The sequence below is a fragment of the Canis lupus genome, chromosome 8, assembly GCF_003254725.2.
Source record: "Canis lupus dingo isolate Sandy chromosome 8, ASM325472v2, whole genome shotgun sequence".
NCBI classification, from domain to species: domain Eukaryota; kingdom Metazoa; phylum Chordata; class Mammalia; order Carnivora; family Canidae; genus Canis; species Canis lupus.
In genome coordinates, this window is record NC_064250.1 from 74,616,540 (window position 1) to 74,644,170 (window position 27,631).

At 43.0% G+C, this 27,631-nt stretch overlaps 1 gene segment (V, D, J or C); it reads right to left on the reverse strand.

Moving 5' to 3' along the window:
• Positions 1–8,447: 8,447 nt before the first annotated feature.
• On the reverse strand, positions 8,448–12,280 carry LOC112670980 (immunoglobulin heavy variable 3-74-like). The segment is given in 4 exon segments: positions 8,448–8,603; positions 9,522–9,644; positions 11,821–12,131; positions 12,235–12,280. Coding segments are annotated over 4 exon segments (636 nt in total).
• Positions 12,281–27,631: the final 15,351 nt, after the last annotated feature.

A 27,631-nucleotide genomic window follows, 5' to 3' on the forward strand; every position in this document is an offset into this window, starting at 1 on the left:
CTGCTGTGCCCCTGCCTGGTGCAGGGCTCAGTGAGGGTTGTTTACCCCGTGAGGCCCCAGGAGCAACAGCCCTAGTGGCAGGGCCAGCTCTGCAGCCCTGGAATCAGCTCCAGCAGGAACTCCGGAGGTCTCTGTCTGCAGGGCCTGGAGGCTCCGGGGCGGGCAGCTGATCTGCTCAGCTCGGGGCAGGAGCATCTTCGCTGTCCTGGGCCCTCCTGGCCTCTGCCTGTCCCGGGGGGGGGCCGGATCCTGGGCTGTGTCCCGGCGCCCTGTGCTCCGGGGCCTGTGCTGTTGGATTCAGGCTCCAGGGCAGTGCAGCCCCCGCAGCGGAGCCGCCGCCGGAGCCCCCCCGAGCTGCTCCTGGAACCGCGCATCCCCCTGTGCATGGAGCCTCTTCCTCTGCCCGAGGCCCTCTGAGCTGCTCCCGGGGCCACGCAGCCCCCTCCGCGGAGCCGCCGCCTGAGCCCCTCAGAGCTGCTCTGGGTCCCGCTGGGTCCCGCTGTGCATGCTGCAGCCCTTCGGGAGCTCGGCCCATTCTCCTGGGTGCACAGTTGCTCTGTTACTGTCCCAGGGAACCCAAGGGCATCCTCGCCCTTCTGGGTCCTGCTCCAACTCCTTGCGAGCCCCTTTCCGCCAGGGAAGGATGGTGCAGTTCCTGCATCTCTGGGACGGGGCTCTCCTGTCCTGTGGACACTCGCCCCAGCCTTAGCCCAGCTCCTCGCGGGGCCCCTCTCCCTTGGAGGCCTTTTGTTTATTTCTTTTTTTCCCCCGTCTTCCTACCTTGATAAAAGCGCGAAGTCTTCTCACTGTAGTATTCCAGGTGTTCTCTCTTTAATTCTCAGGCTGAATTCATAGATTTTCAGTATAACTTGAAGGTTTTCTAGGTAATTTGGTGGAGACAGGTGATTTGGAGACCCTACTCTTCGGCCATCTTGCCCCTCCTCCGCATTAATCATTTTTAAATGCTTGTGCATTCCCATGAGCAGCCATCTGTCCCAACTTTTGATTGTTAGAAGAATATAAATATGTTTGATTTTCATTTCTTGGTTTTGGGTCTGTACTTTTCTATTCATTCCTGTTTCAGATTTGGTTGTTTCTTCTTTTATAGGAAGGCATCCATTTCTTTCAGATTGCTGAATTGGTTGGCATGTTATTGCTCATAATGTTCTCTCTTTAATAATTTATTTTTCATTTATTTATTCAATATTTCAATTAAGTTCAATCTGCCAGCATTTAGTAACACCAAGTGCACATCTCATCACGTGCATTCCTTAGTGTCTGTCACCCAGGAACCACGTCCCACCACACAGCTCTCCTTCTTCAACCCTTTGTCTCAGTCCCAGAGGTAGGAGTCTCTCATGGTTTGTCTTCCTCTCTGATTTATCCCCACACAGTTTCCTTCCTTCCATTATGATCCCATTCAATATTTCTTATATTCCACATAGGAGTGAAACTATGATGATTGTCCTTTGATTGACTTACTTCTTTGGCATAATACCCTGTAGTTCCATACACGTTGATGGAAATGGTAGACAGATGGCCTCACATGGAGCCAAAGGGCAGGAGGCATTCCCAGTCCTGGTGTATAAGGGCCCTGATCTCATAATGAGGCTGCACCTTCTGACCTAAGTGGTCCCCTGAGGCCCCACCTCCTCCTCCCATCACATGGATGTTAGGTTCCAACATGTGGCTGTTAGAGGACTCACACAGTGAGCTGATATGAGTACCTGAAGGATCCATGAGTTATTCCCTGCAGGTGGAAGGTCCTCCTCCACTTTTGTTCTCTCAGTTTTCAAAATTGTTTAGTGGAATTTGTCATCACACCGTATTTTTGAGTATTGCCTGCTGTCTCCTTGATCTCCAATCCTCCCTCTTCCCCTCCTTCCCCACCATGGGAAATCCAGCAAGGGCCCTTGAGTTCTGTCCCCAGATACTGGTGGGAAACTGACTCCATATAATCCCCTCCTGGATCAGGACCTCATCATCACTACTTTCCCTCAACACACACCCTGAGCCACTGTCTATTCCTGGCTCCATCCAAAAATATCTGACTTGCTGAGAGGCCTGCCTGCTTTTAACAGAAACAATGATGAAGCTGAAAACGTTTTCATACTCTTGTGTGTGTGTGCATGTGCGTTAGCGTGTGTGTGTGTGTGTGTGTGTGTTTTGATGCTCAGACTCCACATTCACAGAACATCCTGGTGTGAATCCTGCTTCCTTCCCAGGCTGTCACTGACATGGAGGCTGTGTGCATGGATCAAGATATTGACCCCATTAGGGGTCTGTCTTCTTTTGCTTTAGATATTTGATGCATTTGCAACCTCATGTCCAACATGGAGTTTATGCTGCTTCTACCAAATTTCTCTTTGAGCTGGGTGGTCGTGTGATGCACAATGATTGCAGGTGCGGATCGGGGAAATGCTTAGTTAATGTACATGGAAATATTTGCAATTACCTGGTATTTAGGGAAAATAGTAAGCAACTGTAAGAATCTCTGTCTTGGCAATATCACAGAAGTGACGTTGTGTTCTTGACAATGTATCATATCAGGGGATACATGGTATATTTTTTCTCTCAGGATATTCTTGATCAAGGTAATGTGTGTTGGGTATTTCCACTGTAGATTTACTATTATTCCCTTTGTAAATAATAACTATATTTGGAGAGATGCTCTGAGATTACATAAATATTTTGGTTCACCCAATTATTTTATTATTTTATTTTATTTTACTTTATGTTATTTTATTTATATATATATTGTTAGTTATGATTCTTTTTTGAAAATAATAAATTTATTTTTTATGGTGTTCAATTTGCCAACATACAGAATAACACCCAGTGCTCATCCCATCAAGTGCCCTCTCAGTGCCCGTCACCCATTCACCCCCATCCCCCACACTCCTCCCCTTCCACCATGCCTTGTTCGTTTCCTGGAGCTAGGAGTCTCTCATGTTCTGTCTCCATCTCTGATATTTCCCACTCATTTTCTCTCCTTTCCCCTTTATTCCATTTCAGTATTTTTTATATCCCCCAAATGAATGAGACCATATAATGTTTGTCCTTCTCCAAATTGACTTATTTTACTCAGCATATACCCTCCAGTTCCATCCACGTTGAAGCAAATGGTGGGTATTTGTCGCTTTTTAAAAATTTTCTTTAAAAACTTATTTATTTATTTATGATAGAGAGGCAGAACACAGGAGGAGAGAGAAGCAGGCTCCATGCGAGAAGCCCGACGTGGGACTCATCCCAGGAATCCAGGGTGGTGCCCTGGGCCAAAGATAGGCACCAAACTGCTGAGCCACCCAGGGATCCCCATATTTGTCATTTCTAATGGCTGAGTAATATTCCCTTGTATACATATACCATATCTTCCTTATCCATTCATCTTTTGATGGACACCGAAGCTCCTTCCACATTTTGGCTGTGATATCGCCAAGAAATGCAAAACCTTAATCTAATCATCCAAAAGGGTCAAATAAACCCAAAGTGAGAAGCGTTCTTCAGAACAGCTGAACAGTACTCATCAAATGTTTCAAGGCCATGAAGGACAAAGAAAGACTTAAATAGCTGCCATAGGTTAGCATAAACAAAGAAAACAGCAACCAAATGCAATTTAGGATCATAGTTTGGATTCTGGGGCAGTAAAAAAAAACTATTTGGAAAACTGGTGAAATTTCAATAAGGGCTATAGATTACTCAATATTATAGTACCAGTGCAAATCATACAACTGTATACTAAATTTTATTATAGCTGGCAAATTAATACAATGTCACCATTCTGCTAAATTATACAGTTATTCCCTATCCTAGCTTTTTTATTCCAAATAAATAGAGCATGTATTACTCCTTCTTATGAAACCAGTTGCATAAGACTGTATTTTCTAGAATCATTACGTTTACCTATCGCCCAAATTATCTTTTCTATTATACTATCTCATCAAATTCACATATTTATTGATTGCCACAGTGTGCAATGTACTCAAGATATAAATTAATATGTCTTATATATGTCTTATATACAATGTGTAAGTATAACGTATATATCTTATACACATACTTTATATATATATAAAGTATACAATGTATATGTGTAACGTATATATCTTATATATGTATCTTATATTACAACGTTTCTACCTGCATTAACAAATCTAGAAAAATAGTTTTTGTAATTTATGTTTTACATGCCTACTATAACCTATTATCATGTAAATTAAAATTACTGTGAAATCTAATGTGAAATGGTGCAGCCACTCTGGAAAACTGTGTGCAGGTTCCTCAAGAGTTTTAGGTATCCTAGGAAAGAATCGTGTACATCCAATCCTTGAGTCTGTTAATACGGGGGCCCATTGATGATCTGGGTGTGTTGAAGCATCCTTGCATCCCAGGGATGATTCCCTCTAGGTCATCCTGTGCCATCTGTCCATGGGCTGTTGGATTCAAGATGCCAGGATTTTTGCATTTATGTTCATCTGAGATATTGTCCATGAGACCCTTCCTGTGGGGTCCTTGGCATGGGTTCGCTGTCAGACTCATCCTGGCCTCCTTAAATCAATTTGGTCACATTCCATTCTAAATACGTTTTGGAAGAGATTGAAACATTTTGGCCTTATTTCTTAAAATATTTGAATATTTGTAGATAAAGCTATCTGATTTTGCCCTTTTCATTACATTATTCTTTTTAAATTTTCATTGTCTTTTTTGAGGCAGAATTTTTAAAAAAGATTTTATTTATTCATGGGAGAGACACACACACACACACACACACACACAGAGGCAGAGACACAGGCAGAGGGAGAAGCAGGTTCCATGCCACAGCCCGATGTGGGACTGGATCCTGAGTCTCCAGGATCAGGTTCTGGGCCATAGGTGGTGCTTAACTCCTGAGCGACCTGTCCTGCCTTAGGCAGGATTTTTAGATAATGGTTTCAGGCTTCCTATTTGTTCTGTTTTGCTCATTTTCTAAATTTCTTCATGAAACAGTTTTATTTTCTTGATAATACTAGTAATTTTGTAATTTGCCTTGGTTATCCATTATTTGCATTGTTAAAATATTAGAATTTTTTTCATGGTCCTTTCTATTTTTTTGTGTCAGTTATTTCTTCTATTTGAAATCTGATTATATTTATTAAGGCTTAACTCTTTTCAAAGAGTGTCTATGAGTTAAATTTCATTTTTCTTTTCTATATACTTATTAAATCTCCCTGAGAATTTTTATTTGTCTATACAAATAGACAAATAATTTCTGTTCTAATGATTTTAATGTTGATTAAATTAATCAAAATATCAATTGTTTTCTTACATAATAGGAAAACTCCACATTCATATGGAAAACAAAATCACATGAGAGTGACCATACAAGTTTAAGAAATTAGAACAATAGCCAGACATCACACATCCCTCTACAGAAATGTATTTTAGTCGCACATTAAGCATTTCAGAGTTTGACTGCCTAACGTCAGCAATGTAGATGGTGGACCATATTACAGAGCCCAGAAGTTAACGTGTGCATATACAGTCAGAAATCCTTCAACCATAGGATATGTAAGAATATACAGTGGGGAAAGGATAGTCTCTATAGCAAATGGTGTTGAACAGTCTCATACAAATAATGACACTTGGTCCTTATCAAACATCACACAGATTCAAGGACACAGAAAATCTTAAAAGTGATTAAGAGTTAAGTGGAAGTCTCAACCCTAGAACTTAAACATGTAAACTAAGGGGAAAACATCATGATCTTTGCTTGGCTGTGATTTATTTATTTTTTAAAGATTTATTTATTCATGAGAGACACAGAGAGAGAGAGGCAGAGACACAGGCAGGAGAAAAGCAGGCTCCATGCAGGGAGGCCCACTGGAGACTTGATCCCAGAATCCAGGATCATGTCCTGAGCCAAAGGCAGTTGCTCAACTGCTGAGCCACCCAGGCGTTTCATGATGTATTTGATATAACATTAAAATCACAGTAAAAAAAAAAAGACTGATAAGTGAGGCTACCTCATGCACAAAGTGTGCAGGACAAATATTATTGGAGCAAAAAGATAGCCTATGAAATGGGAGACAGTGTGTTCAACTATATACTGAGACGGACTTAGTCTCCAAAATACAGAAAGGAATCTTAACCTCAATAGAAAGTCTGACAAAACACAATAATAACAAACACAAATCTCTCTTTAAACAGTTGCTCAAAGATGGGTCGCCTGGTCGACTCACATGGGTAAGCATCTAACTCTTGATCTAACTCTTGGTTGTGAGTCACGGCGTGATCTCAGGATCCTGGAATTGAGCCCGAAGTCAGGCTCTCGTCATGGGGAATCCGCTTGAGATTTTCTTTCTCTCTCTGACTCCTATCCTTCTCTTTCTCTCTAAATAAATATATAATATATGATTTTTTAATCTGGACAAGTTCTTCTATATTTATTCCTCTATAGAAAACAAACAGTAGTGGGATCCTCTGCGGACAGCTGATTAAAACTGTGACCTCACTCTGTTCTCAAACACTTGACCTCATTTCCACCTGAGTGAGAGGAAGGACTAGACCTCAGGTTGTGGGGAGAAACAGTAGCAGGAGACAGATGGACTCAGTGGAGGTGTCTTAACCTAGTCCTGCTCAGCTGTAGGAGAGAGCCAGAGCCAGAGATGCTGGAGGGGACAGTTCTTATCACAACACACGTCAGACTCTCAGGAACTCCCCATCAGAGGACAAGAGGTGGTTTGTTTCAGTGTGTGGACATTCCATACCTGAGGACATTGTGCACAGGAGGGGAGCATGCAGCCTGATGCAGAGGAGCTCATCATTTGGGTTTGGGGAAGAGAGAGGGACAGAAAGCCCAACCAAACAATTGTGACCCTGGCCTGGCTGTACAAATGCCCCAGGCTGCATGGCCTGTCATCTCCGAGACTGCTGAGCTTCATGGAACAGCATGTCCTTGAGGTTCCCCTGGGGTCCTGTGTGTGCATCAATAGTGTGGCTTCTTATCGCAGAATCCCGTCCCATTGGTGGATGTTTTCTACTGGCATTATTCTTTAAATCATGCAGACTTTTGGGGGGGTTTCTGGCTTCTAACAGAAATGAAAACACTATAATTCATCACATGCCATTTTTACAAGAACATTGGGTTTCCTTATTCTGGAGCAAGCACTGAGGAGTGGAATTTCCAGGTCCCCTGGTAGGTTATCCATCTTTAATTTCAGGAGGAACAGAAAAATGATTTTCCAGGGCTTCTGTTTCATTTTTCATTTCTACTTTCAGGGTTGAGGCCCAGGTGTCCTGCATGCTTCCCAGGATGTTCTGGTCAGTGCTTCTTTCATAACTGAGCCCTCATGATTAGTGTGTAGGGCAACTCATTGTGGTTGATGTGAATTACCCTGAAAGTTCCTGGTGGGATATGTCCTCTCCTGTGCTTACTTCATGTATCTGTACCCTCCTGTATAACATGTCCACACAAAGATCTGCCTGTTTTACACATGAATTCTGTTGTTTTTTTCCACTGAGTTTTGAGGGTGATTATGATATGCAGGTGAAAGTTCTTTGGTGGTTATGAAATTTGTGCAAGTTTTCTCTTGGTCCATATCTTGTATTTTAACACCTTGAAAAATACATGGGTAGAAAAATGTAGCTGATTTTCACTAAGTGTATTCTTAATATTTGGTGTTATGCATAATGATTTTTACCTATAACATTCTGATTTCATGATTAATGATTGCTTATGAATAGTTTCTCCATTGACAATATATTGAAAAGTCTTGTTTTCTTTTTCCTGGTCTCCTCAGTGTTGACCTGCCCCCTAACTGGTCTCTACTATATCAGTGTTATTTTTTTATATGAATATAGAATTTGGCAATTGATTTTCATGTTGCTCTTTTTGTAAGCTGTACGAATTTTTTCTCATATTCAAACGTGAACTTGTGATTTAATGTAAGATGCTCTGTTGTATCTGATCAGTCTGGTTGTTCAACAGGTTCATCTAGTTGATTTTTCACAAAGTGTATTCTTAATATTTGGTATTATGCATATTGATATTTTATCTATAACATTCCTATTTCATGATTAGTGATTGCCTATGAATAGTTTCTCCGTTGACAATATATTGCAAAGTCTTGTTTTTTTTTTCCTGGTCTCCTCAGTGTTGACCTGTTCCGTACTTGGTCTCTAGTAACTCAGTGTTTACATATTATATAAATATAGATTATTGGAATTGATTTTCAGGGTGTTGTTTTCATAAACTATAGCAATTCTGTTCCCATGCTCAAACATGAACTTGTGATTTCATGGCAGATGCTCTGCTGTATCTCATCAGCTGGTTGTTCGTCACGTTGAATAGATGTGCTTCTGGTGTGAAACATTATCATTTATCTTTCCAGGTGTTGGACTTTCTATGCCTCTTGCTGCTGTTCATAGACAGGTTGTGGTACTCAGCCTTTTCCTCCAGACTTTGGCATTCACTCCAGGGCCTTCCCCTGGAGGCTGATGGACCCATGTGACACCCTCACTGACATGCGCAGTGAGAACTCAGAGAAGGGGCAGGTGAGTGTAAGTGTCTGCCTGGGTTTCCCCAGCCCAGATCCAGACTCCTGCGGGGAACCTGGCCAGATCTCCTGTGGAGAAGGACAACACAGGATGGGGGCAGGACTTGCCTTCCAATAAAAAATAATTTAAAAACAGATTTCTGGTCCTGCATGGAATGAACCTGGTATGATGGTGCTCAAGTGGCAAAGTGGGGAAATTTCCAGGATCCGTGGTTCCCCTGAGTCCTACAAACAAAAAGCGGCATGATGTGATGGATGGTTAAGAAGGACAGCATTCTGGAGATAGGTAAACATTATGTCTGTGCAGGCATTGTGATTTGTGTTTCCATAAACTGAACCCTGTTTGGTCCTGTGCCTCTATCCTGAGACCAGCAGGAAGAAAGTAAGAGACCATGAGACCCTTGCTCGGAGGACCATCCCAGGTCCACACCACAGGAATACCTCATATTGACATTTAGAGACTCATTCATGTGTCTGAGATAAACCAGCTTAGACACCGGCAGGGTAAAGACTGGGTTCAGTTGTAAACTGAGGACAGGATGGCTTGATGGCTCTCCTGTGAGTGCTCCCTGAAGAGTGGGGGTGCAAGCATTCAACTCCAGGCCAGAGGTAGGAGGCCATGTTCAGAACAGCTCTCTGATGCAGCCAGGAAGAGAGTCACAAAACCACCAAAACAGGCCTCAATAGGGTAGGGTGTGAGAATCTCCAGAGGAAACAAAACCAATAGCAAATGATAACAATCCATTATCAACTGCACTGTGATTTACAGATTCATCCAAGCCCATCTAAGGTCCAGGGGCTGCACATTGCCAGAGGAACTGTGTGCTCCATCCCATGATCCATCCTCTCACGTTATGTTCTGAGTGTGTGTGTTTCGGGACAGCTGCTATGTGTATAAATATTAATGAAATCAGCAAAGCCAACTACTGCCATGCTTCCGGGCATTTGGAGCTGCTCCCCTGCCTTGCTGACCATGAGTGGACTAACCTTCTCTGAAACAGCTTCAGCGCCAAAATACGCAATGTAATGAAATATAGAGACCCCTTCACCCCACTGTTCACTGCAGCGATGTCCACAATAATCAAATGTGGGAGGAATCATGATGCCCTTCTACAGAAGAGTCAATAAAGAAACTGCGGAAGGAGCTTCAATGTCCATCAACAGATGAATAGATAAAGGACATATGGTCTATATATACACTGGGACATTACTCGGCCATTAGAAAAGACGAATACCCACCATTTGCTTCGACGTGGATGGACGTGGAGTGTATTATGCTGACTGAAGTAAGTGATTCAGAGAAGGACAAACATTGTATGGTTTCACTCATACAAAGAATATAAGAAATAGTGGAAGGGAATAAAGGGGAAAGGGGATAGAATGAGTGGGAATTATCAGAGACAGTGACAGTACATGAGAAACTCCTAACTATGGGGAAAATAAAAAGAAAACAAGGAGAGTGGTAGGGGAGATGGTCTGGGAGTTAGGGTCCCTGGATGACAGGAGCTAAGGGGGGCAATTTAAAGAATGAGTACTGGCTGTTATAATATATGTTGGCAAATCAAACTCTAATAAAAGTATACCCAAAATGTGGTTTATATATATAATGGGATATTACACAGCTGTCAGAAATGATGAATAAGGGGATCCCTGGGTGGCGCAGCGGTTTGGCGCCTGCCTTTGGCCCAGGGCACGATCCTGGAGACCCGGGATCGAATCCCACGTCGGGCTCCCGGTGCATGGAGTCCGCTTCTCCCTCTGCCTGTGTCTCTGCCTCTCTCTCTCTCTCTCTCTGTGACTATCATAAAAAAAATGATGAATAATAATTGGGATCCCTGGGTGGCGCAGCGGTTTGGCGCCTGCCTTTGGCCCAGGGCGCGATCCTGGAGACCCGGGATCAAATCCCACGTCGGGCTCTCGGTGCATGGAGCCTGCTTCTCCCTCCGCCTGTGTCTCTGCCTCTCTCTCTCTCTCTGTGTGTGACTATCATAAATAATAAATAAAAATTTAAAAAAAAGTTAAAAAAAAGAAATGATGAATAACATGAAATAACATTTCCTTCAACATGGGTGGAACTGGAGGTATTATGTTGAGAGAAATTAATCACAGAAAGGCAATGATATGGTTTCATTCATATGTGGAATATAGGAAATATTGAAAGAGACCATAAAGGAAGGAGTGAAACTTAGTTGGGTAATACTACAGAAGAAGAAAAATCATGAGAGACCCTTAACTCTGAGGAAAGACACTGAGGGCCGCTGGAAGGGAGGGGGTGGGGGATGGGGGAACTTGGTGATTGTAGTTAAGGAGGGCACTTGATGTGATGAGCACTGAGTGTGTAGTAAATTTTGGTAAATTCAATTTAAACAAAGAAAAAAATGACTTTAGCCTGTCCCAACTCCTGGAACATCGTACATGGACTGGATGGATCAAACAACAGACACTCATTCTCACAGATCTGGAATCTGGGACGTCTGAGGTCCAGGTGCAGACCGATGTGGTGTCTGGAGAGCACCCACGTCCTAGCCCGTCCTTTCCCCATCACCTCACATGCGGCCAGGTTGCAAGGAGTTTTCCCAGGCCTGGTGTATTAGGGCCCTGATCGAATCATGAGGCTACACCTTCTGACCTTAGTGCTCCCCTGGGGCACTTCCGCCTCTCCAAATCCCATGGAGCAAGATCCTGTCCCCAACACTGACCCACAACACACACCTAAGCTAGTGACCTCCCTGGCATCATCCAGGCATTTATGACGTGATGAGAGGCCTGCCTTTCTCTCATCGGATATAAAGGTGAAGGTATTTAATTAAAGCTTACACTCTCGTGATTGTGTGTCTGTGGGTGACCTCAGAGTCCACCTCCCTACCATGTCATGCTGGGAATTTTTCTCACTCCCAGGCCATTATTAACATTTTTGTAGAATGTTTCTTTTCTCTTGTGTTGAATGGAGATTACTGAATACCGTGATGTGCAAGACAACAGCTATCATGAAGTCCTGTGATCCAAAGAGAGTGCCAAAATGACTCATGAAAAGGTTCAGATGACATGAATGGAGTTATTTGTAATTGATTAATACTTTGGGTCAGGAATAGTTAAGTACAAGGAAGTGCAAGTGCTATATTTGAATTCTAAGCCTCTAAGAAAGAGACTAAATCGGTAAACACACAATCAAGTGTTCAGAGAGACTCCTTGGGGGAAAAAGTGGTGAGGAGTGCGCACCCCCTGGTGGTACTGATCCCCTTCTACAGGGAAGTGTGTGTCTGGACACATACTGAGGTCCCCTCACTGTGTACCTTGCACAGTAATATACGGCCATGTCCTCGGCTCTAAGGCTGTTCATCTGCAGATACAGCATGTTCTTGGCATTGTCTCTGGAGATGGTGAATTGGCCCTTCACAGTGTCTGCGTAGCTTGTGCTACTTCCACTACTGCTAATTTCTGAGAGCCATTGTAGCCCCTTCCCTGGAGCCTGGCAGAACCAGCTCATGCAGAAGCTACTGAAGGTGAATCCAGAGGCCACACAGGAGAGTCTCAGGGACCCCTCAGGCTTCACAAGGTCTCCCCCAGACTCCACCAGCTGCACCTCACCCTGGACACCTGCAGACATAAGACATCCTGGTCAGGAAATGGTCCCACATCCCCTGTTTCTTTCACTCACCTGCACTCACATACTCAAGGTCCCTTGTTCTCCATGAATTACCTTTTAAAATAGTGACAAGGAAAACCCAGCTGAGCACAGACTCCATGGTGGTATGTCTGTGTTGTGCCCTGAGCACGGAATGGTGTCACCTGGGGATCCTGGGGCTGGGGCTCCTCTGCAGATTGAGGGTCAGGGCTGGGCTGGTTTAATCAGTATATGGAGCGCCCGATTTGCATGTCCTCTGACTATATAGTCAGCTCTAGTCTTAGATTCAATTCTTTACAAGTTATATGCAAGCATTACTTCACAACCGTACATCACTTTCTTTTGGTGGCACAGTGGATTTATGATGTTCTAAACCATCAACGTATTTATCTTCACATTTCTGTGCTTTTTTTAAATTTATTTTTTATTGGTGTTCAATTTACTAACATACAGAATAACCCCCAGTGCCCGTCACCCATTCACTCCCACCCCCCGCCCTCCTCCCCTTCTACCACCCCAAGTTCTTTTCCCAGAGTTAGCAGTCTTTATGTTCTGTCCCCTTTCTGATATTTCCCACACATTTCTTCTCCCTTCCCTTATATTCCCTTTTACTATTATTTATATTCCCCAAATGAATGAGAACATATAATGTTTGTCCTTCTCCGACTGAGTTACTTCACTCAGCATAATACCCTCCAGTTCCATCCACGTTGAAGCAAATGGTGGGCATTTGTCATTTCTAATAGCTGAGTAATATTCCATTGTATACATAAACCACATCTTCTTTATCCATTCATCTTTCATTGGACACTGAGGCTCCTTCCACAGTTAGGCTATTGTGGCCATTGCTGCTATAAACATCGGGCTGCAGGTGTCCCGGCGTTTCATTGCATTTGTATCTTTGGGGTAAATCCCCAACAGTGCAATTGCTGGGTCGTAGGGCAGGTATATTTTTAACTGTTTGAGGAACCTCCACACAGTTTTCCAGAGTGGCTGCACCAGTTCACATTCCCACCAACAGTGTAAGAGGGTTCCCTTTTCTCCGCATCCTCTCCAACATTTGTTGTTTCCTGCCTTGTTAATTTGCCCCTTTCTCACTGGTGTGAGGTGGTATTTCATTGTGGTTTTGATTTGTATTTCCCTGATGGCAAGTGATGCAGAGCATTTTCTCATATGCATGTTGGCCATGCCTATGTCTTCCTCTGTGAGATTTCTCTTCATGTCTTTTGCCCATTTCATGATTGGATTGTTTGTTTCTTTGGTGTTGAGTTTGATAAGTTCTTTATAGATCTTGGAAACTAGCCCTTTATCTGATATGTCATTTGCAAATATCTTCTCCCATTCTGTAGGTTGTCTTTTAATTTTGTTGACTGTGGCCTTTGCTGTGCAAAAGCTTCTTATCTTGATGAAGTCCCAATAGTTCATTTTTGCTTTTGTTTCTTTTGCCTTCGTGGATGTATCTTGCAAGAAGTTACTGTGGCCGAGTTCAAAAAGGGTGTTGCCTGTGTTCTTCTCTAGGATTTTGATGGAATCTTGTCTCACATTTAGATCTCTCATCCATTTTGAGTTTGTCTTTGTGTACGGTGAAAGAGAGTGGTCTAGTTTCATTCTTCTGCATGTGGATGTCCAATTGTCCCAGCACCATTTATTGAAGACACTGTCTTGCTTCCAATGGATAGTCTTTCCTCCTTTATCGAATATTAGTTGCCCATAAAGTTCAGGGTCCACTTCTGGATTCTCTATTCTGTTCCACTGATCTATGTGTCTGTTTTTGTGCCAGTACCACACTGTCTTGATGACCACAGCTTTGTAGTACAACCTGAAATCTGGCATTGTGATGCCCCCAGATATGGTTTTCTTTTTTAAAATTCCCCTGGCTATTCGGGGTCTTTTCTGATTCCACACAAATCTTAAAATAATTTGTTCTAACTCTCTGAAGAAAGTCCATGGTATTTTGATAGCGATTGCATTAAACGTGTATATTGCCCTGGGTAACATTGACATTTTCACAATATTAATTCTGCCAATCCATGAGCATGGAAAATACAGCATCCATTCCTGATCAAAACTCTTCAGAGTGTAGGGATAGAGGGAACATTCCTCGACATCTTAAAAGCCATCTATGAAAAGCCCACAGCAAATATCATTCTCAATGGGGAAGCACTGGGAGCCTTTCCCCTAACATCAGGAACAAGACAGGGATGTCCACTCTCACCTCAGCTGTTCAACATAGTGCTGGAAATCCTAGCCTCAACAATCAGACAACAAAAAGACATTAAAGGCATTCAAATTGGCAAAGAAGAAGTCAAACTCTCCCTCTTCGCCGATGACATGATACTCTACCTAGAAAACCCAAAAGCCTCCACCCCAAGATTGCTAGAACTCATACAGCAATTCGGTAGCGTGGCAGGATACAAAATCAATGCCCAGAAATCAGTGGCATTTCTATACACTAGCAATGAGACTGAAGAAAGAGAAATTAAGGAGTCAATCCCATTTACAATTGCACCGAAAAGCATAAGATACCTAGAAATAAACCTAACCAAAGATATAAGGGATCTATACCCTCAAAACTATAGAACACTTCTGAAAGAAATTGAGGAAGACACAAAGAGATGGAAAAATATTCCAATCCACATTTCTATCTGTTGTCATGCCATCCAATCCCCACCCTTTATATAGATGTAAGTCCTTTCTACTTTGCTCACATTTCTGTGTCTTTATATTTTACAAGCTGCTATACATGCAAGATTAATACTATTTTTCTCCTGTTTGTCTTATGTCCAAGTAATTTTTAACCTATCGTAAAAACCTAAAAGGGAATGAGGGAAATCTTTCTGCCCCCAAAATGCTGTGTTGTGCCTTCAGAGAGTTCCTCCCATGATACCATGTGCTCAGATAACATGTCCTGCAATAGTGATCTGGGTTCCTTGCTATGCACACTCTGAAGGGAGACCCCAAGCAAGGCACCTCTGAAATTCTGGTGGAGACACTTCCCTGTAGCCCCAGATGCACTCACAGTCGACACTCACCATGAGGCCAGGAACTGTCAGGGCTTTGGAGAACCCCTTATATCCTTTAGGTTACTAAAGGTCACATCTATCTTCTCATGAAGACATATGTATCTCACAGGGCACTGCAACTTCATTGTCCAATAAGATACACACACACACACACACACACACACACACACACACACACACACACTGTAGCTGATATTTGGAGTCAGGATCCCATTGTGCCCTTTTCCCTGCATCTAGCTCATGGGCATTGTCCTCCACCTGGACCCTGGGCCTGGGTGTGTGGCTTGTTTCAAGTCAACACAACTAAAGAAAATATGATTCAAGCAGAGATAGGAAAGTGTGTGCATGTTGGGTTTGTCTGTCCTCCCAATGCCTGGGGTCCTGCAAGTCTGTGGATACGAGGGCCCAGCCCTGCCCCTCAGATGATAATTCCCAGACTGACACACCATGTCATTGCTTCCAGAACTGTGCCTCATACCCACAGGGAGGTCTCAGTAAACATCAATGCTGTGGACATCCCCTTTGCCAGAAGGAACAGCCAGGGCTGCGATTTGAGGTCATGGACATCACTGGACAGGGAAGGCTCCTCGGATGCAAATAAATGGTATCATGCAGAAATAGGGTTCCTGAACTGCTGAATGTTGGATCAGTGTCCCCTACCTGAGTGACAGGGGAGGATCTCTGAAGTGGGGGTTTCCCTCTTGGAGATCAGTTCCTGTCTCACCTGTGCAGAGGGGCTCATGTGTATGTCAGGTTTCAAGAAGAGAAGAGCTGCACATAAAAACCAGAGTGGAGGAGATGAATCTGCTTCTGGTTTGGATGCAATACCTCCACACTAGAGCTTGATATTGTGTGTTTATGGTCCCCTTGTGCCTTCTTCATGGTGAGCAGTGCTTTGGGACCTGGGAGAACTCTGGTCACTGCTACAGTGTATGATTGTCCAGGTTGTTCTCACAGTTCTGTTCAATTGGGCTGTGCAAATAGCATATTAATGTGTTCAGGTGTGTGTCCCCTCCGACCTGGGCCAGACACTGGTTTCATTCCCATCATACAGGAGACACGGTCAGTGCAAGGACTCTGGGCTTTGCTGACTGCTGTGCTTTAGGGTGGACACCACCGAGTGTAAACATAGTCCTGGAGGAGAGGAGGGGCAGGAGCCATCATGCATTGACCATCCCTGGCCTACAGCTGAGGGCGTGGTGACCACATGATTGTGGAAGTGGTGACTCTGATAATTGGAGGAGCATAACTAGCTGCACCGTGTCAGGTGACTCAGGAGATGCTCCAGGTTGCCTGGTGGGTGGGACAGAAGAAGGGCAGGTGAATTGGGTCAGCTCTCTGAGAGTCGCCACAGCTTCTTCATGACAACTCTTTGCCCAAAAGCTCTGGTTCTGTACATTCATGGGACTCCTTCCTGCTGATTGCCCCTCTTCCTGACACCTGCTCCTTGCACCTCAGGCAGCAGGTCCTCCTGGATTCTGTGCTTCTGCCAGAACCCTCATAGACATTCCTGTTAAGCCAGCAGACCACGACCAGATAGAAGTATTGGCCAAGACCCCTATGAAAAGGAAGGAATGTCCAAGGTCCATGACATAGGGACCTGGGGTTGGTATGAATCTTGAGAGACCTGTCCTCAGGGGGTGTCACTTTTTCCCTGAACCCTTTCATTCTCCTCCTCAGACAGATGGGCATTCTGTAGCCCCTCAACTCTAATCCCTTTTGAGACACTGGTGTGTTGGTCCTGTGTACAGAGGGGCATCAAATATTCTCATGAGTAAATGCCTGTGATTTAGAGGGACTGGGTCTCAGCTGGAACCTACACAGGGGACTCCAGAGGGCCGGTATCATTCCTTGAACACAAGACATACAGTGAGAAAGCTGTGTTCTGTAACTGGTGCAGAGCTGGGTGCAGGATTGAGGGCTTTCTTGCCTTCCAAGTGGAGCTGGAACATGAGAGAAATGGTCACCACTGAGGGACCGTGGTCCATACATGAGGACAAGAGGAAATGATCAGCTCTGCCAGCAGAAATCTGTGGGTGTTCAGAGAAGCAGGAATGTAACCTGTTTCCTTAGGCTGAGTCCCTCACCTCAGTGCAAAGTTTAAATGGGTAGCCCATCATTGCTAATTATGTGTGGACCTGCTAATATTAGAGTACAAAAAATGTCCAGATAAGGATCAATGAATACAGAATTGATACATCAACAATAAAACTCTAAATCATATCAGGATTTCTCTGAGACATAGAAAGTCAAACAACATGAGCTTGCTAGTTTTAATGCTTTGAGACTCTTTCCTCTACTAACGTATGTGCTCAAGTCTTGGAGGTGAGGGGCATAAGCAGAGGAGGGAGAGAGAATGATAAAATATACAACAGGGATGAATGACTTCCTTGTAAAAGATTTATAATTCATGAAATCATCAGAGCACATGCCGGGACCTGTCCATGAGGAGCACAGAGGATGGAGAACAAAAAGTGAAGAACCAGGATGGTTAGATGGAGCACATAAGCACATGTCCAGATACCCCCTTATCCTCGTACTTCCCATGTGGAATTAGGGACTGCAAGGTGATGGGGGCTCATCTTGGAGCTAGTAACCATGGAAATGCCTGCGTTGTTGGGGCTCCGTGTCTCCTGTCGTGTGGGAAGGGGCCAATGGCCCTACCCTTTCCACCTAAGTTGAGAGTGTTCCTTCCAAGAACCATATGTGCCCCGGGTGAGTAAATGATCCTTTCAGCTTGACCGTAGGTGTTATTATGATTGTAAATGTTGCTCTAGTTTCCATGGTACCTGGCTCTCAGGACAGCTGGGACCTCAGTGCAGAATGTTGAGTCCATGACGTCATGTATCCATGGAAGTGATGTAAGAAAATGTAAGAAATGAAGAAAATTGGTAAGTCCTAGGTGAGGAGGACCAAAAGGCATATACATGAGGGCTGGGCACCATCTATTTCCAAGCTGAGGTCGTGCACATATGACGCGACTTTTTATGAAATTGGGAAAGGGGAAGCTGAATCCTAGTTCCTGGGGATTTCCTGAGAGCAGGGTCTGAAGTGACCTTTCAGATGTCTATGTTCTCTCTGGGATCTCATTCAAAAAGCCCTGGCTCCTCTTGCTCCCATGAGGAAAATGTCTTCAAAGGGCTGACCAGGGTCCTGGACACAGTCAGGAGGGAGGGTTGTGTTGCAGGTAGAACAACCTTCTGCCCCAAAGTCTGCTTACACATTCATCAAACCTCCACCTAGGTCCTGGGCCTCCACTGTGTTATGGAACCTCTGTGCTCCTCCCTCTCCTTCATCCTCTCATGATTAAAGTCCTGGATGTGCAAGTATGGGAAAAGGAGATAAATGCACAAATCATGCTGATTTTGGACAAAGCTGGGCCACTCCTCATGTTAAGTTCATTTGGGGCTGGCACACTGGCTGAGTTATAATGGGTGGACTTAACTTTCTGACACAACTGCACTCTCAGCTGCATTAATGTGTAAACTATGGGATAGGATGGCAGAGCTGTTAGATATTGTCGTCACCAGGTCCTGTTACCTGGATGGTGCAAGGACCCTTTACAAAAGGGATTGTATATAAAGTTAAAAGTCAAATGCTAAAAGTAGCTGAGGCACACAACTCACAGTAGTCAGTATGATACAACTCCATAAGGAGATGATGGCACTCAAATCCCTCAGGGTCATCACAGTCATCACTCCTGGAAACACCAAAGCATCAGTGTTTGGGTTCATGTGCCACTAATGTCTTAGCCTGTGCCCCTGGCTGGAAGAACTTCATAGACAGAGTGGATTAAACAATAGACACTCATTCCCACAGTTCTTGAGTCTAGGGATCTGAGGTCCAGCTGCAGGAAGATATGATGCCTGGAGAATGCCCATGTCCTAAGCCTCAATTCCCTGTCACTTCACATGGGCCCGGGGTGAGGGAGCTTTCCCAGTACTGGTGTATAAAGGACTAGGTCTCACAATGGGACTAAACCTCCTGACCTAAGTGCTCCTCGAAGGCCCCACCTCCTCCTCCCATCACCTGGACATTAGGTTTCACCACAGGGATGGTAGAAGACACACCCATTGAGATGACGCCAGCAGCTGAAGGATCCATGAGTTATACCCTGCAGGTGGAATGTCCACCAATCCAGCTTCTCGCCCTGAGGAACCTCATGGATCCAGTAGAAGCTTCTGGTCTCTGAGTACACAGTGTACACTTGACCTTCTGAACCAGCTGGTGACCTTGGTAAAAGGACAGCTTGCACTTGAGAGTCTGGGCAATTCCTTGATCCAAGTTTATTATCACTTCATAAATTTTTCTGCTTCTCTTTAATCATTGTTCTCATTTATCCAGAAGTCAGATTTATTTTTTAGTGCTTGGGTTGTTTTTTTATGTATATTTTTTTTTCTTTTTTTCTATTTTTTTTTATTTATTTATTTACGATAGTCACAGAGAGAGAGAGAGAGAGAGAGGCAGAGACACAGGCAGAGAGAGAAGCAGGCTCCATGCACCGGGAGCCCGACGTGGGATTCGATCCCGGGTCTCCAGGATCGCGCCCTGAGCCAAAGGCAGGCGCCAAACCGCTGCGCCACCCAGGGATCCCTTATGTATATTTTTTATTGGAGTTAGATTTGCCAAAATATAGTATAACACCCAGTGCTCCACACTTCGGGTGCCCCCCTTAGTTCCTGTCACCATGTCACCCATCCCACTGTCCACCTCTCTTGCATTGCTGATCTGACAAGAAAATGAGGTACATGGAGTTATTTGTATATTATTCATATTTAGGCAAAATATTAAATAGATATAAGCAACTCTGTCTCTTGTGCATATAAAGTAGTTGTTTTCCTATATAAACTAAGTTTCTGAATAAGTCCTTGCATAGTTAAGCACAAATTCCTTTGTTCAGAGAGGCTACCAGGGGGAAACTGCTCCTGGAGAGGAAGCCCAAGACCCTGACAGGAAGCCTGCCCAGAACCTCCATCTGCACCTGCTCCTGGGCCTTCAAGACATAAGTGGTGAGGAGTGTGCACCCCCTGGTGGTCCTGATCCTCTTCTACAGGGATGTTTGTATCTGGGCTCACACTGAGGTCCCCTCACTGTGTCCTTCACACAGTAATACACGGCCGTGTCCTCGGATCTCAGGCTGTTCATCTGCAGATACAGCGTGTTCTTGACGTTGTCTCTGGAGATGGTGAATTCACCCTTCACAGCATCTGTGTAGCTTGTGCTACTTCCACCGCTGTTAAAACCTGCGACCCACTGCATCCCCTTCCCTGGAGCCTGGTGAGCCCAGCCCATGTTGTAGCTACTGAAGGTGAATCCAGGGACCACACAGGAGAGTCTCAGGGACGCCCCAGGCTTCACCAGTTCTCCCCCAGGCTCCACCAGCTGCACCTCATGTGGACACCTGCAGACACAAGACATCCTGGTCAGAATACTGTCCCACATCCCCTGTTTCTCTCACTCGCCTGCACTCACATACTCAAGGTCTCTTGTTCTCCATGAATTACCTTTTAAAATTGCCAGAAGTTAAACCCACGTGAGCAAAGACTCCATGGTGAGTTGTCTGTGTTCTGCCCTGATCCCCGAATGGGGTCACCTGGGGATCCTGGGGCTGGGGTTTCTCTCCCAGCTGCAGGGTTGGGAATGAATTGGTTTAATCAGTGGAGAGAGGGCCCTGTTTGCATATCATCTGAGTATACAATGAGAACTAGAATTAGATATGATCCTTTAAGTGTTATTAACAAGGATTGCTTTATATCTGCAGGCAACAGTATGTAATGTTTTGTGACTATATGAAGTGTGCTAATCTGTGAACAGATTTTCCTTTTCATCTCTTTATGTCTTTTGAAAAGCCTCTCATTAAGAAAATAATAAATAAAAAATAAAAATCTCCCATCAATGTAGGTAATTTTTGTATTCAGTGTTTTGCCTTCATCCTTTTTTTTAATAAATTAATTTTTTATTGGTGTTCAATTTACCAACATACAGAATAACCTGTTTGTCTTCATCCTGATGTTTAATCCTAAATACTTTATTTTTAATGCCAGTGTCAGTGGGATTATTTTTAATTTCCTTTTATATGATAGCACATTAGTGTGTGGAAACATGGCTTTATTTTCCATGTTTCTTGTATTTCTTGATTCCCTAAAATAATTCATTTGTCTAAGAATTTGTTTGTAGAGTTTGACCTTATAGAAATAATGTCATATGGAAAAAAATAATTTTTCCTCTATTTTGATGTAAGTACCCTTCTATCATTCCCTAAATTTCCTGTCTAGATCTTCCCATTGTTGTGGCAGAAAGATTTTCATTCTCTTCTCCTGGGTTTTTTGTCTGGTCTACCAACTCAGTAGAAATAAGACAGATCTAGGGGGAAATGTACTTCATTTTGCAAGTGTATGGGATACCTAGGATACTACATCCAGAAAACGACCAAAGTAGGCAGTTGTTGTGGCTCTTAGACAAGAAGACATTGGTTTTGGTGATATTTAAAGAGATGATTTGGGTTTAGGTCAGTAAGTTAGTGAGGGAAATGACAAGGGATGTTGATCCAGCCTTCTGGGCCCTAAGTTCCCTATTCTGGTGCTGAGGATGATTCTCACCTCCTGGTACAGAGACAAGAACATCCAATGTGTGATTTATTTCCTGCCATCACGGAGATATAGGAGGCTCAGTGTGCCTCCTCTGGGTGTTACCAGGTGACTCTTATTCAAAATAACCTAGGGGACCAGCTGACATGTTTGTGGTGTCCAGTTTATTGTCCTTCATGATACCATGTTGAATACTCATGGTGGGAATCAGCATCCTTGCCTGGCTATTGATTTGACTGGCAGGCTTCAGTTTTTCACTGTCAGATATTATGTTGGTGTGGCTTTTTTGGAAATCACCACTATTTTGTTGACAAAATTCTTCTGCCTTGAGTGTTAAGATGTTTTGAAGATAAAAGTCTATTGGATTTTGTTAAATGGTTGTAGGCATCAAAGGAAAGGATGATGTACATCCAATTGTTCACTCTGTTACTATAGTGGGCCCCATTTATGATCTGGGCATATTGAAGGATCCTTGCATGCCAGGGCTGGTTTTCTCTAGGTCATCTTGTATGATCCATTCCATGTGCTGTTGCATTCAGGATGCCAGGATTTTTGTGTTTATGTGTATCTGAGATATTGTGCATGAGTCCCTTCCTGTAGGGTCCTTGACTTGCTTTGGCGTCAGAGTCATCCTGGCCTCCTTAAATGAATTTGATCATGAACCATTTTAATTGATTGGAAGGTTTGGAGATGTTTTGGCCTTAATTCTTCTTAAGATATTTGGTAGAATTCATAGATAAAGTAATCTGATCTTGGATTTTTTATGCTTGTTATTTTTGTATATTTTTATTGGAGTTTGATTTGCTAACATATAGTAAAACACCAAGTGCTCATCCCATCAATTGCCCCTCTCAATGCCTGTCTTCCAGTCACATCATCCTCCCACCCACTTCCCCTTCCACTACCCATTGTTCATATCCCAGAGTTAGGACACTCTCGTGTTCTGTCTCTCTCTCTGATATTTCCCACTCATTTTCCCTCCATTCCCTTATAATCCCTTTCACTATTTCTTATATTCCCCATATTAGTGAAACCATATGATGATTGTCCATCTCTGATTGACTTACTTCACTCAGCATAATGCCCTCCAATTCCAACTACATTGAAGCAAATGGTGTATTCGACATTTCTAATGGCTGAGTAATATTCCATTACATACATAGACCACATATCCTTTATCCATCATCTTTCAATGGACACCAAGCCTCCTTCCACAGTTTGGCTATTGTGGACATAGTTGCTATGAACATTGGGGTGCAGCTGTTCTGCCATTTCACAAAAATCCATATATTTGGGGTAAATCCCCAGCAGTGCAATTTCTGGGTCATAGGGCAGATCTATTTTTAACCTTTTGAGGAACCTCCACAGTTTTCCAGAGTGGCTGCACCAATTCACATCCCCAACAGTGCAAGATGGTTCTCCTTTCTCCACATCCTCTCCAACATGTGTTGTTTCCTGTCTTGTTAATGTTCACCATTCTCACTGGTGTGAGGTGGGATCTCATTGTGGTTTTGATTTGTAATTCCCTGATGGCAAGGGATGTGGAGCATTTTCTCATGTGCTGGTTGGCCATGTGTATGTATTCCTCTGTTAAATTTCTGTTCATGTCCTTTTTAAAAATGATTATTTATTTACTTATTCATTAGAAACACAGAGAGGTGAGAGAGAGAGGCAGAGACACAGGCAGAGGGAGAAGCAGGTTCCATGCAGGGTGTCTGATGTGGGACTTTTTCCTGGGTCTCCAGGATCACGCCCTGTGGTGAAAGTGTCACTAAACCACTGAGCCACCTGGACTGCCCTGTTCATGTCTTTTGCTCATTTCATGATTGGATTGTTTGTTTCTTTTCTGTTGGGTTTAATTAGTTTTTATAGATCTTGGATACTAGTCATTTATCTGAAATGTCATTTGCAAATATAGTATCCCATTCCGTAGGTTGTCTTTGAGTTTTGTTGACTGTTTCTCTTGCTTCAGAAGCATTTTATCCTGGTTAAGTCCCAATAGTTCATTTATGCTTTTATTTTCCTTGCCTTCATAGATGTATCTTGCAAGAAGTTGCTGTGGCCAAATTCAAAAAGGGTGTTGCCTGCGTTCTCCTCTAGGATTTTGTTTGTACATGGAAGTAAAAATTCTCAACAAATTATTAGCCAATAGCCTTCAACAGTATATTAAGTGGATTTTTCTCCATGACGAAATGGGATTTATCCCCGTGATGCAACATTGGTTCAATATTTGTAAAACAATCAACATGATCGATAACATAAACAAGAGAAAAAAACAAGAACCGTATGATCTTCTTCATAGATGCAGAGAAATCATTTGACACAATACATCATCCATTCCTGAGAAAACAACAAATGTTTGAGTGGATATGAAGACAGGGGAACGCTCTTGCACTGTTGGTGGGAATGTGAACTGGAGCAGCCACTCTGGAAAACTGTGTGGAGGTTCCTCAAAGAGTTAAAAATAGAGCTACCCTACCCTCCAGCATTTGCACTACTGGGGACTTATCCCAAAGATACAGATGAAGTGGGAGATAGAGACACCTGCACCCCAATGTTTATAGCAGCAATGTCCACAATAGCCAAACTGTGGAAGGAGCTTCGGTGTCCATCAAAAGATGAATGGATAAAGAAGATGTGGTATCTGTATACAATGGGATATTACTCAGCCATTATAAACGAAGAATACCCACTATTTGCTTCAACGTAGATGGACCTGAGGGTATTATGCTGAGTGAAGTATGTCAATCAGAAAAGGAGAAATATTATTTGGTTTCATTCATTTGGGGAATATAAAAAATAGTGAAAGGGATTAGAGGGGAAAGGAGAGAAAATGAGTGGGAAATAACAGTGAGGGTGACAGACCATGAGAGACTCCTAATTCTGGGAAACTTACAAGGGATGGTGGAAAGGGAGGTGGTCAGGGGGGGTGGAGATGACTGAGCGACAGGCACTGAGGGGCTCTTGACGGGATGAGTACCAAGTGTTATGCTATATGTTGGCAAATTGAACTGCAATAAAATATACAAAAATAAGAAAAATATCTTCAGAGTGTAGGGATAGAGGGAATATTCCTCAGCATCTTAAAAGTCATCTACCCAAAGCACACAGCAAATATCATTCTCAATGGGGAAACACTAGGAGACTTTTCTCTAAGATCAGGAACACGACAGTGATGTCCACTCTCACCACACTGCTATTCAACATAGTACTAGAAGTCCTAGGCACAGCCATCAGGCAACAAAAAGTTATTAAGGGAATTCAAACTGGCAAAGAAGAAGTCAAACTGTCTCTCCTTGCATACTCCACCCCAAGATTTCTAGAACTCCTACAACAATTCGGCAGTGTGGCAGGATACAAACTCAATGCCCAGAAATCAGTGACATTTCTATACACTATCAATGAGACTGAAGAAAGAGAAATAATGAATCAATCCCATTTACAATTGCACCCAAAAGCATAAGGTACCTAGGAATAAACCTAACAAAAAAGGTAATGGATCTATACCCTAAAAACAATAGAACACTTCTGAAGAAAGTTGAGGAAGACACACAGAGATGGAAAATTATTCCATGCTCAAGGATTGGAAGAATTAATATTGTGAAAATCTCAATGCTACCTAGGGCAATATACACGTTCAATGCAATCACTATCAAAATACCTTGGACTTTCTTCAGAAGTTGGAACCAATAATATTAAGATTTGTATGGACTCAAAAAGACCCTTGACAGCACTTGACAGGATGAGCACTGGGTGTTATCGTATATGTTGGCAAATTGAAGTCCAATAAAAATACACAAAAAATAAACATAAAAACACAAATCATTGTGTTATTTGAATAATTAAGCCATAATATTTGTCATGCACAGTGATACTCTTTCATCGAAGGAGAGAAGAGATGGGGTCTGAGGAGATCCTGAAGACACAGCATGTCACATGATGTAGTTTCCAAATGCCCATGGTCCCCAGTCGTGCTCCCCTATATTTTCTCTCTCAACCTGCACCTGTGGTCTCATGAGGATAGTCCTACAGTTAGTTCTCTGAGCAAGAATGAAGGTGAGCCTGGTTCATAGAGGGTTATGCATGATATTCATTCAATACTTAAATGTGGTACTTACGAATCTCACCACATTCTCCACCACCCAGAAACACCTGGATATATGGAACAGAATTTCATCTACCCATATATGAGTAAGTTAAGATGATTGGGGATTAAGCGTTTAGTAATCCTGTCAGGAAATGTATGGGACAAACTCTAGGGCAAACTGACAGAAGAGAATATATATTTGGCAGTTGAACAAGGTAGGTGCACACAGCAGCTTTTATTCTCATGATGTTACAGAATGAGGACTGTAGTTATGCATATTTCCTTATTTTTTCTGTGAATATGTTTTTTTTGTTTTCTTCCCTCTATTTTTTCTTTGTCATTTAACATATGATATATAGACTTTATTTTATTTTATTTTTATAATAAATTCATTTTTATTGGTGTTCAATTTACAAACATACAGAATAACACCAAGTGCTCATCCCGTCAAGCGCCCCCCTCAGTGCCCGTCACCCATTCACCCCAAACTCCCGCCCTCCTCCCCTTCCACTACCCCTAGTTCGTTTCGCAGAGTTAGAAGTCTTTATATTCTGTCTCCCTTTCTGATATTTCCCACACATTTCTTCTCCCTTCCCTTATATTCCCTTTTACTATTATTTATATTCCCCAAATGAATGAGATCATATACTGTTTGTCCTTCTCTGATTGACTTACTTCACTCAGCAAAATACCCTCCAGTTTCATCCACGTTGAAGCAAATGGTGGGTATTTGTCATTTCTAATGGCTGAGTAATATTCCATTGTATACATAAACCACATCTTCTTTATCCATTCATCTTTCGATGGTCACTGAGGCTCCTTCCACATTTGGGATATTGTGGACATTGCTGCTAGAAACATCGGGGTGCAGGTGTCCCGGTGTTTCATTGCATCTGAATCTTTAGGGTAAATCCCCAAAAGTGCAATTGCTGGGTCATAAGACAGGTCTATTTTTAACTATTTGAGGAACTTCCACACAGTTTTCCAGAGTGGCTGCACCAGTTCACATTCCCACCAACAGTGTAAGAGGGTTCCCTTTTCTCTGCATCCTCTCCAACATTTGTGGCTTCCTACCTTGTTAATTTTCCCCATTCTCACTGGTGTGAGGTGGTTCTCATTGTGGTTTTGATTTGTATTTCCCTGATGGCAAGTGATGCAGAGCATTTTCTCATGTGCATGTTGGCCATGTCTATGTCTTCCTCTGTGAGATTTCTCTTCATGTCTTTTGCCCATTTCATGATTCGATTGTTTGTTTCTTTGGTGTTGAGTTTAATAAGTTCTTTATAAATCTTGATCCAGATAAGAAGCTTTTGCACAGCAAAGGATACAGTCAACAAAACTAAAAGACAACCTACAGAATGGGAGAAGATATTTGCAAATGACATATCAGATAGACTTTATTTCATTTAACAATTCTAATTCTTACACCATAATATTTCATCTAGGGAACTTCAAGGAGACAAATAAAAATCAATCAGGAGCCTCACCTCCTCAACTGGAGAAGGGGTTGGTGTAGTTGGATTTTGTACAGAACGCTCTCACATATAAGGTGACATTATGACCATGTTATTTTCTTCCTTTACACATGAGTATGATTTATGGAGGTACACGTGGACATACATATTTAGAGGAGCTTGACCTGTGATGGTTAACTTTACGTGTTTGAGGCTAGACCATGGGTGCCCAGAGTAGTGGTTGTTTCTGTGGACATCTGGGATGATGATTGCCAAACAGATCAGTATGTACATTCCTTGTCTCCATGTGACTTGACATCA